Source organism: Symphalangus syndactylus, chromosome 24 (assembly GCF_028878055.3).
Source record: "Symphalangus syndactylus isolate Jambi chromosome 24, NHGRI_mSymSyn1-v2.1_pri, whole genome shotgun sequence".
In the NCBI taxonomy this organism is placed as follows: domain Eukaryota; kingdom Metazoa; phylum Chordata; class Mammalia; order Primates; family Hylobatidae; genus Symphalangus; species Symphalangus syndactylus.
The window spans coordinates 37,017,391-37,034,653 of NC_072446.2; the positions used below are offsets into that span (position 1 = coordinate 37,017,391).

General features: G+C 49.4%; 1 protein-coding gene across 8 annotated transcripts in view; it reads left to right on the top strand.

The window, feature by feature from the left end:
* The window catches only part of LOC129474845 (fer-1-like protein 4), a 58,766-nt gene extending 41,565 nt beyond the window's left edge, over positions 1 to 17,201 (top strand). For 2 of the 8 annotated variants that reach the window (XM_063633601.1, XM_063633599.1), the window contains 11 exons: positions 7,663 to 7,716; positions 10,083 to 10,210; positions 10,392 to 10,562; positions 11,300 to 11,454; positions 12,338 to 12,498; positions 13,366 to 13,451; positions 14,656 to 14,754; positions 14,933 to 15,174; positions 15,839 to 16,122; positions 16,207 to 16,307; positions 16,408 to 17,201. In XM_063633601.1, the coding sequence (XP_063489671.1) occupies positions 7,663 to 7,716; positions 10,083 to 10,210; positions 10,392 to 10,562; positions 11,300 to 11,454; positions 12,338 to 12,498; positions 13,366 to 13,451; positions 14,656 to 14,754; positions 14,933 to 15,174; positions 15,839 to 16,122; positions 16,207 to 16,307; positions 16,408 to 16,597 (1,671 nt within the window). In that variant the 3' untranslated portion in view covers positions 16,598 to 17,201. The other 6 variants (XM_063633598.1, XM_063633600.1, XM_063633603.1 and 3 more) reach the window with 5 other exon arrangements.
* The last annotated feature ends 62 nt before the right edge of the window (positions 17,202 to 17,263 follow it).

Here is a 17,263-nt window from a genome sequence, read left to right on the forward strand (position 1 = left end):
AGCTTGTCACAAAAACAAAAACAAAAAACCAACTAGACTAAAGATAGAGAGCTGAACATAAATGCTGTAATCTAGTTAGAAGTATGTGTTAGCAATTCTGAAACTATATTATGTGTATACTGGTATACATGAATAAGTAAACTATATTGTAGATAATGAGAACCAGGTTTCTTACTGTTGGAGAAAGAAGTTACAAATAAGGAAAGGGGATTAAATGAATGCTGTGGTATTAGATCAGAATCAGAAGTATCTGTATAAACTCATGTTTTTAAATATACACAGATGGAAAGATACAGAAATACAGATATATGTATATATATGTGGATTATGTTACTCATGTTTGCTATCCCTGTCTGCTGAGAAGGCCTAGAAGCAACAACATCCTAGTAGCAGTGAACACACCAGGTGCCCAGATTTTGGTTTCTAAACACCATTATTTAATAAAAGGATTGAGGACTCCTTGGAGTTGATTCTAGGACTAGGACTGGGAAAATATAAATCAAATCTGGAGCATTTTGTGGGGCAGGAGTAAGGAAGTGCTCAAAAAAGGATGCGGGCTTGATGAGTGAACACAGGAGCCAAACTGAAGGAGCTCCTAATGGTTAAGACTTGAAAAATTGGGGCAACAGAATAAGTAATGAGGCCGGGCGCAGTGGCTTTCGCCTGTAATCCCAGCACTTTGGGAGTCTGAGGCCAGGAGTCCAAGACCAGCCTGGCCAACATGGTGAAACCCTGTGTCTATTAAAAATACAAAAATCAGCTGGGTGTGGTGGCGGGCACCTGTAATCCCAGCTACTTGGGAGGCTGAGGCAGGAGAATCACTTGAACCTGGGAGGTGGAGGTTGCAGTGAGCCAGGATTGTGCCATTGCACTCCAGCCTGGGCAACAAGAGCAAGACTCTGTCTCAAAAAACAACAACAACAACAACAGTAATGATAGTATTGGATATTCAGACTTTTTTTTTCTTTTTTCTTTTTTTCTCTCTCTCTAGCTCTCTCTCTTTTTTTTTTTTTTTTTTGAGACGCAGTTTCGCTCTTGTTGCCCAGGCTGCAGTGCAATGGGGCACCATCTTGGCTCACTGCAACCTCTGCCTCCCAGGTTCAAAGGATTCTCCTGCCTCAGCCTCCCGGGCAGCTAGGACTGCAGGCATGTGCCACCACACCCTGCTAATTTTGTATTTTTAGTAGAGACAGAGTTTCTCCATGTTGGTCAGGCTGGTCCGAAACTCCCGACCTCAGGTGATCCGCCCGCCTCGGCCCCCAAAAGTGCTGGGATTACAGGCCTGAGCCACCGCGCCCTGCCCATCCACTCTTTTTGAGAGTGCTTTTAGGTTTAAACTTCTCCATGTGTTGCTGCAAATGAAGTCCATTCCTTTGGGAAGAGATTAGAGATCTGTTCTATGGTCTCCTTCTCCCTCCAGGGAAAATCTCTGAGCCCTTGCTCTGGAACCTGGGGTGGGGACTAGGACAAAATTCTCTCCAAGTGACAGCCCCCACTCCAGGACCTGAGACTTTGCGGCAGGAGGGGACAGTTGGTTGAGGTCCCCTTAGCTTTCCTGTCCTGGTGTGGAACCACCATCTTACCAGCCAAGGCAAGGATGATCAGGGCCCCTGTGAGCCCTGATCTTAGTGAGCTGTACCCATGGTTGAGCCTCCATTCCATGGGTGGGGGGTGGGGGTGGGGCTGGGCAGCAGAACCCCCGCTTACTCTCAGCTGCACTTGCCTGAGACTTTGCCTCAGCAATAGGGCAGCTGGGGGCAGGATGAAGGAAATGATGTCTTGCTCTCTGGTTGGGAGCTAGGAGGAGGAGGAGCCCAGTGCCCTAGGCAGCAGCCCTTTGGAGGGGAGTCTCTGCTTCTGAGCTAGGAAGGGGGTTGGGAAGGAGTGGTCTTGGTTCAAATACCACACACTCCTTTCTTACTACATTTTCATAAATTTTTTTGACTAGGTGTTTCTTCACTTTCTGTTTGCCCTTAAGACCACTACCAGAAGCTTTCAATGGCTGATTACACCTGTAATCCCAACATTTTGGGAGGCTGGGATGGGAGGATCACTTGAACCCAGGAGTTCCAGACCAGTTTGGACAACATAGAGTGACCCTGTCTCTATACACAATTTTTAAAATTAGCCAGGCATGGTGGCGCATACCTGTGATCCCAGCTACTCAGGAGGCTGAGGTGGGAAGATTGCTTGAGCCAGGAGGTCGGGGTTGTAGTGAGCTGTAATCGCACCACTGCACTCCAGCCTGGGTGACAGAGCAAGACTCCATCTCAAAAAAATAATAATAATTACATTAATAGTGTATGAACTAAGTACTCTGGATAAAAGGAAAAGTTTGCATTAAAAATCTAATACATGCTGCCGGGCGCGGTGGCTTACGCCTGTAATCCCAGCATTTTGGGAGGCCGAGGCGGGTGGATCACGAGGTCAGGAGATCGAGACCATCCTGGCTAACATGGTGAAACCCCGTCTCTACTAAAAATACAAAAAATTAGCTGGGCGTGGTAGCAGGTGCCTGTAGTCCCAGCTACTTGGGAGGCTGAGGCAGGAGGATGGCGTGAACCTGGGAGACAGAGGTTGCAGTGAGCCAGGAGTGCGCCATTGCACTCCAGCCTGGGTGACAGAGCAAGACTCTGTCTCAAAAAAAAAAAAAAAAAATCTAATATATGCTGTTTTTAAGAGGCACATCTGAAATGTATGGATTAAGGATACCGAAGAAGGTAAAAGGAAGAGAAAGTTACATCTGGCAAATTCTAGCCAAAAGAAGGCTGGTATAGCCAAATTAATCAGACAAAATAGATTTAAAGCCAAACACACACACACACACACAAACAACAACAACAACACACATACACACACACACACACAAAACCTGATACTACTAGAGTATCTCTTTTTTTTTTTTTTTTCTTTTTTTGAGATGGAGTCTTGCTCTGTCACCCAGGTTGGAGTGCAGTGGCGCAATCCTGGCTAACCGCAACTTTCACCTTCCGAGTTCAAGCAATTTTCCTGCCTCAGCCTCCTGAGGTGTGTGCCACCACTCCCAGCCTAGAGTATCTCTTTATAATGATAATTTTAACATCCAGTTTTTGGTGAAGATACAATTTTAAGTTAAATATATAAAGCAAAAACTTATTTAATTATAAGGAGAAAGAAAATTCATAAGTATAGCAGAATATTTTAACACACTTCTCTTTTGGTAAAATGATCAAATGAAAAATAAGCTAAGCATGCTGGCATGCGCCTGTAGTCCCAGATATTTGGGAGGCTGAGGTAGGAGGATTGATTGAGCCCAAAACTCTGAGACTACAGTGAGCTATGATCGTGCCCCTGCACTCTAGCCTGGGTGATGGAGTGAGGCCCTCTCTCAAATAAATAAGCAAGGACACAGAAGATTTGACCTGCTCAGTTAACAAATTTGATCTAATGAATGAAGTGTAGGTACCTCAAAACTGTAGAATAAACATATTTTTTAAGTACTCATGAGACATTTACAAAAATTGACCAAGTTGGTGTATAAAGCATGTCTTAACTTTCAAAAGTCTAAACTAATAGATAGCATGTCCTCTGACAATAATGTAATTAAGCTTAGATATCAGCAACAAAAGATATCTAAAACATTACCTGTTTGAAAATTAAGAAATGCATTTCTAAATAACATGAGTCAGAAGATAAATCATAATGGAAATTATAATGTGAACTGAATGACATACATCCTATCAAAATTGTGGATGCAGCTAAAGCAGTAGGTAAAGGAAAATATATAGCTATCAATTAATGCATTAGAAAAGAAGGGAGGTTAAAATTAGCTCAGTCTATCTCAAGAAATTGAGGCTGGGCCCAGAGGCTCACGCCTGTAATCCCAACACTTTGGGGGGCCGAGGCAGGTGGATCAGGAGTTCAAGACCAGCCTGGCCAAGATGGTGAAACCCTCTCTCTACTAAAAATACAAAAATTAGCTGGACCCAGTAGCAGGCGCCTGTAATCCCAGCTACTTGGGTGGCTGAGGCAGGAGAGTCACTTGAACCCAGGCGGCAGAGGTTGCAGTGATCCGAGATTGTGCCACTGCACTTCAGGCTGGGCGACAGAGTGAGACTCCATCTAAAAAAAAAAAAAAAAAAATTGATGAAATGGATAAACATAAAATAGAAGTGATCCCAAAGTGCTGGGATTATAGGCATGAGCCATGGTGCCTGGCCGAGACCCTATCTCTACAAAAAAAATTTTAAAGTTAGGCCAGGTGTGGTGGCTCGCCTCTGTAATCCCAGCACATTGGGAGGCCAAGGTGGGCAGATTATCTGAGGTCAGGAGGAGTTCGAGACCAGCCTGGCCAACGTGGTGAGACCCCTATGCTCTACTAAAAATACACAAATTAGCAGGGCATGGTGGCATGTGCGTAGTCTCAGCTACTGGGGAGGCTGAGGCATGAGAATTGCTTGAACCTGGGAGGCAGAGTTTGCAGTGAGCTGAGATCATGCCACTGCACTCCAACCTGGGCGACAGAGCTAGACTCTGTCTCAAAAAAATAAAAATTACCTAGACGTGGTGGTTCCTGCTTGTTGTCCCAGCTACTCGGGAGGCTGAGGTGGGAGGATTGCTTGAGCCACTGAGGATGCAGTGTGCCAGAAAAAAAGGAAGAAAATTTATTTATTTTGGAGACAGTCTTGCTCTGTTGCCCAGGCTGGAGTACAGTGGTGCAATCTCGGTTTACTGCATCCTCCACCTCCTGGGTTCAAGCAATTCTGCCTCAGCTACCTGAGTAGCTGGGATTACAGGTGCCTGCATCCACGCCTGGCTGATTTTTCTATTTTTTAATAGAGACAGGGTTTTGCCATGTTGGCCAGGCTGGTCTCCAACTCCTGGCCTCAAGTGATCCACCTCGGCTTCCCAAAGTGCTGGGATTACAGGCGTGAGCCACTATACCTGGCCAGAAAACCTGAATAGTACTATAAATATTAAAAGAAATTGTATCAGAAGCTCCAGACCAAATGGTCTCAGCAGCAGTTTCCACCAGTTATGGATGAAACAATTTTAATCTTACACAAACCATTTCAGAGAATATAAAAAGAAACACCCCAGTTAATTCCATGAGGGTGGCATAATCTTGATGCAAAACCTGAGAAGAATGACATGAGAAAATATAATTATAGGCCAGTTTCACTCACAAACATTTATTCCACAGGTATTTCTTGCTTTTTTTTTTTTTTTTTTTTGAGATGGAGTTTCGCTGTTGTTGCACAGGCTGGAATGCAGTGGCGCGATCTCGGCTCACCGCAACCTCTGCCTCCTGGGTTCAAGCGATTCACCTGCCTCAGCCTCCCAAGTAGCTGGGTTTACAGGCATGCGCTACCACACCCAGCTAATTTTGCATTTTTAGTAGAGACAGGGTTTCTCCATGTTGGTCAGGCTGGTCTCAAACTCCCGACCTCAGGTGATCTGCCCGCCTTGGCCTCCCAAAGTGCTGGGAGTAGAGGTGTGAGCCACCGTGCCCAGCCTTTCTTGTATTTTTTGTGAGGTACTAGGCAGTGTTCTGGGTACTGGTGATAAAAAGCAGTGAGTTAAAACAGACGAAGATCAGTGCCCTCGTGAACTTTACATTCTAGTGAAAAGAGATTAACAATAACCATAATCAATAAGTAAATTATATAGCTTATGGGCTGGGCGTGGTGGCTCACGCCTGTAATCCCAACACTTTGGGAGTCTGAGGAGGGGGTGGATCACCTGAGGTCAGGAGTTCGAGATCAGCCTGGCCAACATGGCAAAACCCCGTCTTTACTAAAAATATAAAAATTAGCCAGGCCTGGTGGCATGTGCCTGTAATCCCAGCTACTCAAGAGCCTGAGAAAGGAGAATCGCTTGAACCCGGGAGGCAGAGGTTGCAGTGAGCCGAGACCGCACCATTGCACTCCAGCCTGGGCGACAAGAGGGAAACTCCATCTCAAAACAAAAAAAGTTATATATCTTATTTATATGTTAGAAAATTATAAGTGCTGTGGACAAAATATGTCAGGATAAAGGGATGGGGGAGTGCTGGGGGTGGGTTGCAAATGGATGGTCGGAGTTGACCTCAATAAGACTTTTTTTTTTTTTTTTTGGTAGAGACGAGGTCTTGCTATGTTGCCCAGACTGGTCTCGAACTACAAAATGCTGGATTACAGGAATGAGCCACCATGCCCGGCTGAGAAAGTGTTATTTAAACAAATACTAGAGTTGGGCACAGTGGCTTGCACCTGTAGTCCCAGCTACTAGGAAGGCTGAGATAGGAGGATTGTTTGAGCTTGGGAGGTTGAGGCTGTAGTGGGCTGTGATGCCACCACTGCAATTCAGCCTGGGTGACAGAGTGAGACTCTGTCTCTTAAACAAATACACACTAGGAGGGGGCCAAGGAGTTATCCAGGTGGCTACCTGAGGGAGAAAGCATTCCAGGCAGAACAGCTGGTACAGAGGCCATTAGGTGGAACCATGACTCGTGTGTGACAAACAACAAGGAACCCCTTGTGGCCATAGCAGGCAGGATAAATGAGGAACAGGTTTTAGGAATTAAGGCTTCAGAGGAAATGGAGCAGTGATGGGCGGAGGAAGCAGATCATGTTGGGTTTTGTTATTCACTTTATTCTGAATTACATGGGAAGCCATAGGAAGGTTCTGAGCAAAGGAGTGCCAGAATATAACTTACATTTTCTTTTTTTTTTTTTTTTTTTGAGACAGAGTCTCGCTCTGTCACCCAGGCTGGAGTGCAGTGGTGCTATCTTGGCTCGCTGCAACCCCTGCCTCCTGGGTTCAAACGATTCTCCTGCCCCAGCCTCCCAAGTAGCTGGAATTACAGGCGCTCGCCACCACGCCTGGCTAATTTTTGTATTTTTAGTAGAGACAGGGTTTCGCCATGTTGGCCAGGCTGGTCTCAAACTCCTGACCTCAGGTGATCCACCCGCCTAGGTCTCCTAAAGTGCAGGGATTACAGGCGTGAGCCACTGCTCCTAGCCTTTATTGTCCTTTTAAAAAAATGAGTGTCAGGCCAGGCATGGTGGCTCATGCTTGTAATCCCAGCACCTTGGGAGGCCGAGGCGGGCGGATCACGAGGTCAGGAGTTCGAGACAAGCCTGGCCAACATGGTGAAACCCAGTCTCTACTAAAAATACAAAAAATTACCTGGGCATGGTGGCGGGCGCCTGTAATCTCAGCTACTCAGGAGGCTGAGGCAGGAGAATTGCTTAAACCTGGGAGGCAGAGGTTGCAGTGAGCCGAGACTGCGCCACTGCACTCCAGCCTGGGCGACAGAGCGAGACTCTGTCTCAGAAAAAAAAAAAAAGAAAAAGAAAAAATTAAGGTCATCTTAGTGGGTATAAAGTGGTGTCTAATTGTGGTTTTGATTTGTTTCCTAATGACACTGAACAGTCTTCGTGTGCTTTTTAGACCTTTGTATATCTTGGAGACACGTCTAAAGTCCTTGGTCCATTTTAAAATTAGATTGTTGTTTTCTTGTTGAGTTGTAAGAGTTCATTGTATATTCTGGCTACTAGATTCTTATATGGCTTGCAAATATTTTCTCACTTTCTAGGTTGCCTTTTCACTCTATTGATAGTGTCCTTTAAAGCATAAGAGATTTTAATTTTGATGAAGTCTATTTTTATTTCTTTTATTGACTATGTTTTTTGGTCATAGCTAAGAAACCTTTGCAAAATCCAAGGTCATGAAGACTTTTGCCTGTTTTCTGCTGTGAGTTTGAGTTTTGACTCTCATGTTTAAGTCTGTGATCCATTCGGGGTTAGTTTTTGTATCTATTGTGAGGTGAGGGTCTGACCTCACACTTTTGTATGTGACTGTCCAGTTGTCTTAGCTCCATCTGCTGGAGAAATGGTTCTTTTCCCATTGAATGGTCTAGGTACCTTTGTTGAAAATCAATTGATCATAGATATGTGGATTTCTTTCTGGACTCTCAATTGTATTCTACTGATCTATGTTTATGCCACTACCATACTCCTTTATTACTGTCTCTTTGTAGTAAATTCGTGGGTTTTTTTTTTTTTTTTTGAGACAGGGTCTCACTCTGTTGCCCAGGGTGGGCTGCAGTGGCGTGATCACGGTTCACTGCAGCCTTGACCTCCCGGGCTCAAGCGATCATACCTCAGCCCCCACAAGTAGCTGGGACTACAGGCACATGCCACCATGCCCAGCTAATTTTTTCTGTTTTTTAGTAGAGACAGGATTTTACCATGTTGCCCAAGCTGGTCTCGAACTCCTGAGCTCCTGCCTGTCTTAGCCTCCCAAAGTACTAGGATTACAGCCGTGAACCACTGAGCCGAGCCAGCACAGGAAATTAAGGCTTGACTGAGTATCTCTAAGTAGGATTTGGACAGGACAAGAGAGGAAAGAGATTTCAAAGAATAAAACTAATATGTAATCACAAGGAGAAAAAAAAGCTTTGCCTTTATGAAGACTGCATTCTAGTAGGAGAAACAAACATTAACAAAATAAGTAAATGTTTCAGTGCGTTAGAAAGGCATAAGTGTGGCCAGGCGTGATAGCTCACGACTGTAATCCCAGCACTTTGGGAGGCTGAGTCAGGCGGATCACCTGAGGTCAGGAGTTCGAGACTAGCCTGGCCAGCATGGTGAAACCCGGTCTCTACTAATAATACACAAATTAGCCAGGTGTGGTGGCTTGTGCATGTAATCCCAGCTACTCGGGAGGCTGAGGCAGGAGAATCGCTTGAACCTGGGAGGTAGATGTTGCAGTGAGCCGAGATCATGCCATTGCATTCCAGTCTGGGCAACAGAGCGAGACTCTGTCTCAGGGAAAAAAAAGAAGAAGAAAAAGCATAAGTGCTATGGAAAATATAAATATCAAAAAAAAAATCAAGTTGGCACAGTGGCTCATGCCTATAACCCCAGCTACTCAGAAGGCTGAGGTGGGAGGACTGCTTGACGCCAGGAGTTCTGGAGACCAGCCTGGGCAACAGAACAAGACCCAATCTCTAAATTAAAAGATGTAAAGATCATCAGAGAGAAAGTACAGATTACTACAATGGAATGACAGTCAGCCCATCAACTTCTCTACAGGAACCAAAAGTGCTGGAAGAAAAATAGAATAATATCTTCAAAGCACTGAGAGAAAAATAACTATCGCCCTTGAATTGTGTGTCCTAGGAATCACTCATGCAAGAGAGAAAAAAATGAAAGACCTCTTTAGGCAAACAACAATGGAAAAAATCACCCGAAACCTTTCAGTCAGGAAACTACACAGGGCTGGAGGTGCAGTGGCTCACACTGTGTAATCTCAGGACTTTGGGAGGTCGAGGTGGGAAAATCATTTGAGGCCAGGAGTTCAACACCAGCCTTGGTAATGTAGTGAGACCCCTGTCTCTATAAAAAGAAAAGGGGAGAGAAAACTACATAGGATATAATTATTTCTTTCTTTCTTTTTTTTTTTTTTTTTTGAGACGGAGTCTCGCTCTGTCGCCCAGGCTGGAGTGCAGTGGCGCAATCTTGGCTCACTGCAAGCTCCGCCTCCTGGGTTCACGCCATTCTCCCGCCTCAGCCTCCTAAGTAGCTGGGACTACAGGCATGCGCCACCATGCCTGGCTAAGTTTTGTATTTTTAGTAGAGATGGAATTTCTCCATGATGGCCAGGCTTGTCTCAAACTCCTCACTGCAAATGATCCACCTGCCTTGGCCTCCTAAAGTGCTGGGATTACAGGTGTGAGCCACTGTGCCTGGCCCAGGAGTTTGAGACCAGCCTGGGCAACATAGCGAGACCCCCATATCTATTAAAAAAATTCATAAATTAAAAAATAAGTCAAACCATATAGAAAGTTATGAGTTGAATAGTAAGTCCCTTATACATCTTTCAACATATTTTCTTTCGTTATACTTTTCGTTATACCTATTTGTATGACTTAACTATTTCATAACTAATTGAAAATAAAAGTCATCTTGTCCAACTTCTCCATTAGCTCCTCACAGTGGGAGATCTCTCCTTGATAACTTTCTGCTTTCACCCAATGGGAAATTAGGTCCTACAAAGGTAACTTTGGGTTATCATAATGACGTTTCTCTCAGTTTCACTCCATGCTGTTCCCCTAGGCTACCAACCTGGCTCCTGCAGACCCCAATGGCAAAGCAGACCCTTATGTAGTGGTGAGCGCTGGCCGGGAACGGCAGGATACCAAGGAACGCTACATCCCCAAGCAGCTCAACCCCATCTTTGGAGAGTGAGGCTGGGCCCTGTGGGGTGGAAATGGGGTAGCTGGAGGAGCATCCAGCCCTGTGGCCTTGTGGCAGCTGGCCTAGGGATGGCAAGGGAATGGACAGGGGCTGCTGATATGCCCACGCCATCCCCAGACCACCTCCTGGAGCATGGAAGTGACCTCAGCCCCTCTCCCTCCTTGACAGGATCCTGGAGCTAAGCATCTCTCTCCCAGCTGAGACGGAGCTGACGGTGGCTGTATTTGATCATGACCTTGTGGGTTCTGACGACCTCATCGGGGAGACCCACATTGATCTGGAAAACCGATTCTATAGCCACCACAGAGCAAACTGTGGGCTGGCCTCCCAGTATGACGTGTAGGTCTGGCAGGGCCCACAGAAGCCATTCTAAGTTTCTGGCCACATTCAAGCTCACATTCCCTTTTGTGTCTCCAGATCCTATGATTTCATGGAAGGGGACCCTCCCACCCACCACCACTGCCAACCAAGACATAGCTCAGTGGTCAAGACTTGGGTTTGGGAGTCGGGATCCTATAACGAACGTCACTTGACCTTTTTTTTTTTTTTTTTTGAAACAGAGTCTTGCTCTGTCTCCCAGGCTGGAGTGCAGTGGCACGATCTCGGCTGACTGCAACCTCCGTCTCTTGGGTTCAAGCGATTCTCCTGCCTCGGCCTCCCCAGTAGCTGGGATTACAGGCGTGGGCCACCATGTCCAGCTAATTTTTATATTTTTAGTAGAGACAGGGTTTCACCACGTTGGCCAGGCTGGTCTCAAACCCCTGACCTCAAGTGATCTGCCCACCTCTGCCTCCCAAAGTGCTGGGATTACAGTTGTGAGCCACCACGCCAGACCCACTTAACCTCTTCAAATCTCAGTTTTCTCATCTGCAAAACAGGTAATAAGATCAGTATCTTCTAATAGAAGCACCTGGACTACATTTTGTTTTTCATTGTTATCCTAAACAAGGACTAACCTGTCTCCCGTTGAGAGTTTTGAACCTAGACCTCATGTCTTCATGATGTCATCCCTGCCCCAGGCCCAGTTGTGTCCCTACACCAGCCCCAGCTGATGCATCTTCCTTTTCTGCCTGTAGGGATGGTTATAATGCTTGGCGTGATGCATTCCGGCCCTCACAGATCCTGGCGGGGCTGTGCCAACGCTGTGGCCTCCCTGCCCCTGAATACCGAGCTGGTGCTGTCAAGGTGGGCAGCAAAGTCTTTCTGACACCACCGGAGACGCTGCTCCCAGGTATCAGCCCCTTTCTATTCAAGCAAGATATTGGTAGAACAAGGTACAGGGGGCCCAGGTGCCCAGTCTTGTGTGCTCTCCACAATAACCCATTGCTTCAGGAAGTAGATGTGAATTTGGTTGAGTAAGGACGAGGTTCTTGGGTATTAGGGAGAAAACAGTCTTTATTGGTGAGTGTGAGATTCCCCCAAAGAGCCAAAGTGGACCCATAACTAATCAAGTTCCTGGAACACAGAGGTCCCATAGAGCGTCCCATATAACAGAATGTGGCTGCAGAATTAAATGGCTGGAGGCTTATTTTTATTTTTATTTTTATTTTTTTTTGAGACAGGGTCTTGCTGTGTCACCCAGACTGGAGTGCAGTGGTGCCATATCAGCTCACTGCAGCCTGGACCTCCCAGGCTCAAGTGATCCTCCCACCTCAGCCCCCTGAGTAGCTGGGATTACAGGCACACACCATCACGCCTGCCTGTTTCTTTCTTTTTTTTTTTTTTTTTTTTTTTTTTGGTAGAGATGAGGTTTCGCCATGTTGCTCAGACTGGTCTCAAACTCCTGGACTCAAGCAGTCCTCTCACCTTGGCCTCCAAAAGTGCCCGGATTACAGGCATGAGCCAGTGTGTCTGCTCTGGTGGCTTATTCTCTAAATAGGGTCTAGGCAAAGGTGGTAGTACCTCCAATCCCACTGTCCCACTGACTGCTGGCTTTTCACTGGGTGAAGTTACAGCAGCATCTCCCACTTTTTGTGCATTACAGAGCTGCTCTCCTAGTCCACAGGGCTTTATCCAGCAGTGGCTTCCCCAGCTTAGAGCTTCTGTGGTGGGGGAGGGAGGGAGGTGAGGTGGAAGCTGTGTGGAACCCTAAGCTCACACACCTCTTGTTTCAGGCAGCAGCAGCCCCACAGTGGCGAGTGGGGACCCTGAAGAGGCCCAGGCATTGCTTGTGCTGCGGCGCTGGCAGGAAATGCCGGGTTTTGGGATACAGCTGGTACCCGAGCATGTAGAAACCAGGCCTCTCTACCATCCTCACAGCCCAGGGCTGCTGCAGGTGAGGGAGGGCTCAGCACCCAGGCCTAGAATCACAAGACTTTTAGAATCCCAGGACACCCACCTGATCCTGGACCCTGGGACCCCAGGACAGCCTTTCCCTAAGATGTCCACCTGGGTGCCACCTGCAGCTCCTGACTACAGCTCCTGTTGCTGGTCCCTGTGTCCCCGCTCATCTTGGACCTCCATCCTGGACCACACCTTCACCCCAACCCTAGTCCTACAGGATCCCTACCCCTGGGCACCAAGACTCAGATGTGGGGTTCCTAACCTGACCTCCCCCCACATCCCTAAGATCTGGACCTTGGAACACCAGATATTACTTTTAATCTCAACTTCCTCTTCTGGAACCTCATTTTTTTTTTCCTTTTTGACATGGGGTCTCAGTCTGTTGCCCAGGCTGGAGTGCAGTTGCGTGATCTCGGCTCACTGCAGCCTCCGCCTCCCAGGCTCAAGTGATCCTCCCACCTCATCCTCCGGAGTAGCTGGGATTACAGGCGTCTGCCACCACACTCGGCTAATTCTTGTATTTTTTGTAGAGACAGGGTTCTGTCATATTGCCCAGGATGGTCTCAAACTCCTGAGCTCAAGCGATCTACCCTCCATGGACTCCCAAAGTGCTGGGATTATAGGCATGAGCCACTGCGCCCAGCCTGGACCTCACCCTTGAACCCCTAATCTAACCTTGATCCTGGAACCCACACTTCAGACTCCACCTTCATCCTCATTCCCCAGGATCTGCCTGACCCTGTCATTTTGACCCTAGCTCTTTTCTCCACTTGGGGACAAGGCACAGCCTGTGGCCACAGAGCTGACAGGGAAGGTTGGGAGCCTGGCAAGACCCTCCAGCCTGGTCCTGTCCCCCCAGGGATCTCTTCACATGTGGATTGACATCTTTCCTCAAGATGTGCCTCCTCCACCCCCAGTTGACATCAAGCCTCGGCAGCCAATCAGGTGAGAGTTCTGTCGCCTCCTTCCAAGGCGGGTGCACATCCTGGTCTACCTGTACAAGGGTCCTCTGAAAACCCGGGTCCCCAGTGAAGCAGGCAGAGGTTGTTATTCATAGGCTTTTCAGCTAGGTGTCATTAAATTCCCTGTTATTCATAAGCCATTGCAAGTTGAGTGTCTCTTGTAAACTGAGTTCAAGTACCTTTTGGTAAGCCCCCTTCCCACCTAAGCTCATCTGAGTGGAGTTCTGTGTGGGGCACAGCCACTTCACGCAGGGCTGAATGCAGATGCTTGGATATCAGCAGCCTGTCACTTTCTGCCTCTAGGCTCTGCTTTCCTTGGTGTCACTCTCAGGGAGGCCCCTCTGCAGTGGGGGCACAGTGGCATCTAACAGTGCGAGGCTTACATCTCAGCCAGGCCACTTGAGCAGAAACAAATACCTCTTTCCCAGTTACAGCAAAAGCCTCAGGGCTGACTCAGCAGACCAGCTTGGGTCAAATGCTGTGCCCTGAACCAATCATTGTGGTCAAGGAGCTGTAATACTCGAATTGGCCAGTCCAGTGATGTCTCCCCCACCCTGTCCAGCCAGGGAGGGAGGGGCCTGCCCCACCAGAATTCCATAGATTGACAGTGGTGGTGGGGAGGGGTGGCTGGGGTGGGGGTGGGTCACCAGCAGAAAATCATGGTGCTGTCAACAAATGAGGGGAAATTGATGCTGGGCTGGAGAAAACAGCTATCCAGGCAACCCCATGGCAGCCAAGGACAGGGCTACATGAGGGTAGGGTCCAGAGTGTCGCAGCCCTCCTGTCCCTCAGGCGCTGTACACTCCTGTCCCCCGTCTCTCATCCTCCCTCTTCTCCCTGCAGACTGGCTTTCTCTGTTCACTCATTTTTTTGCATCCCCAAACTCTGGCTTGTGGCTCCAGCTTTGCATCTGATGCCACACCATGCAACGGTGCAGGGCCCTGATTCTAAATTCACAGGAAGAACCTCGCTGGGCCCCACAGACCATTCCTGGGGCCATCTGCTGTGGCCAGGGTGGTGACACCTGGGGCTGCCCTTTCATGGCACCACAGGCATTGGATTCCCCTGCTGGGCACACAGGTGCCCAGTGAATGTCAGTGGCCCCGGCCCAGGTCCCTCCTGCTTCCTGCAGCCCCTTTTAGGGCCCAGCTCGAGAGTCTGAAGCCACCCCCTAATGTGCCCCTCAGCTATGAGCTCAGAGTTGTCATCTGGAACACGGAGGATGTGGTTCTGGATGACGTGAATCCATTCACTGGAGAGATGTCGAGTGACATCTATGTGAAGAGGTAGCTTGCAGGCTGGGCGGGGCAACGGCGGTGCACTAAGGGGGGATTGCAAATGGGGTGTGGGCCCTCAGGCTGAGTCTAAAGCCCCGACCCCAGGCCCTTCGTGATGCTGAGAGCTGGGTGAGGCGTGGGTTCTCCATGTAGCTCCAGCCCTGACGCTCACCCGCCCCGGCCCCAGCTGGGTGAAGGGGCTGGATCATGACAAGCAGGAAACAGACGTTCACTTCAACTCCCTGACTGGGGAGGGGAACTTCAATTGGCGCTTTGTGTTCCGCTTTGACTACCTGCCCACGGAGCGGGAGGTGAGCGTCCGGCGCCGGTCTGGACCCTTCGCCCTGGAGGAGGCTGAGTTCCGGCAGCCTGCAGTGCTGGTCCTGCAGGTCTGGGACTATGACCGCATCTCCGCCAATGACTTCCTTGGTATTACACTGCCTAGCCTTCCCCACCCTCAGCCCCTGCCTCCAGCCCTCACCTCCGTCCCTGCCTCCAGCCCTCACCTCCGTCCCTGCCTCCAGCCCTCACCTCCATCCCTGCCTCCAGCCCTCACCTCCATCCCTGCCTCCAGCCCTCACCTCTGTCCCTGCCTCCAGCCCTCACCTCCGTCCCTGCCTCCAGCCCTCACCTCCATCCCTGCCTCCAGCCCTCACCTCTGTCCCTGCCTCCAGCCCTCACCTCCGTCCCCTGGTTCCCTACTCTGACCCAACCTTGAATCTTGGGATTTTGGACCCGAAGTCTGAAACCTTTGCTTTCTGGCCTAATTACTGAGTTAATCAAACCCAGACCACAGTAACCTCCATTCCCACCCAGAGTCTCTGATTCACCTCTGATTTGACCCTAGCTTGTCACCCTGACACCGACTCCATAGCCTTTGGTCCTTGGCACTCTGATTCCAACCCTTGGCCCTCTTCCACTGGGAAGTAGCAATGGGTGGACCGCTGGGCTGTGGTCTGGGTGGTCTATAGCTGTGGCCTGACCACACACTGCAACTTTCGATGCCCCAACTTACAACCTTGGTGTGTTGCCTCCTCATCCCAGCACAGAGACTTTGATCCCATGCCTAACCCGGTGTGGTCTGGACTTGCAGGATCCCTGGAGTTGCAGCTACCAGACATGGTGCGTGGGGCCCGGGGCCCCGAGCTCTGCTCTGTGCGGCTGGCCCGCGATGGGGCCGGGCCGAGGTGCAATCTGTTTCGCTGCCGCCGCCTGCGGGGCTGGTGGCCGGTAGTGAAGCTGAAGGAGACAGAGGACATGCAGCGACAGGCGCAGGAGGCTCAGGCTGGCAAGAAGAAGCGAAAGCAGAGGAGGAGGAAGGGCCGGCCAGAAGACCTGGAGTTCACAGACACGGGTGGCAATGTGTACATCCTCACGGTGGGTGCCCTTGGGCAGAGGCCAGGCTGAGCTGGGGCCTGAGCCCGCCCTCTGCTCCCAGTGATGCAGGAGTGTCTTTTTTAGGGCAAGGTGGAGGCAGAGTTTGAGCTGCTGACTGTGGAGGAGGCTGAGAAACGGCCAGTGGGGAAAGGGCGGAAGGAGCCAGAGCCTCTGGAGAAACCCAGGTGAGTCAGGCACGGGGGCCGGGGCCATAGCCTGGGCCGACAGGGAGGTGGGGGTGGCCAAGGGGCTTCCTCCTTATCCTGACACCACCCTTCTCAACAGCCGCCCCAAAACTTCCTTCAACTGGTTTGTGAACCCGCTGAAGATCTTTGTCTTCTTCATCTGGCGCCGGTACTGGCGCATCCTGGTGCTGCTGCTGCTGCTGGCGCTGCTCACCGTCTTCCTCCTCCTGCTCTTCTACACCATCCCTGGCCAGATCAGCCAGGTCATCTTCCGTCCCCTCCACAAGTGACTCTCACTGACCTTGGACACTCACCCAGGGTGCCAACCCTTCAATGCCTGCTCCTGGAAGTCTTTACCAACGTGAGCTACCCCAGAGTCTAGTGCTTCCTCTGAATAAACCTATCACAGCCACTGACCCGTGATCACGTGCTATGCAAGGCTGGCTCCAGATGGCAGAGAACAGAGATGTTCTTGGGTGATCTCAGGTGCTGGGGACTTCCTTGAAGAATGCACAGGGATAGAAGGCTGCCCCCATCCCCACCACAGGGAAGAAAAGGGCCCCGGCAGCTGAGTTATCACACCCTCTGAGCAACTCCACCACTGCTCCTGCTCCTGCTCCTGCTCCCGCTGGTGGCCAGGTCCCTCTCACCTAATCTGTTTCTGGCTTCCACCGCTCCAGGCCAGCTAAGGACCTGATGGACTCCATTAACCTGTCCATTCCTCACCATCCCTGAGAGAGGCTTCCATCAGAGCTGGACCGCGGGTCTGACTCCAGAAGTTCTGCTGTCACTACCTGACTTCGCTTCCTTTCCCCTCTTGCTTTTCCCCTGCCACAGTCTTGCATCAACATTCAAGATATGATCTGATAAACTGGCTGTTTAGGTACCCCTGGCTCCATAGGCTGTAGACTGGTGCAGTCGCTGGGCCCTGGTTCTCCACATGTATCCAGAGTTCT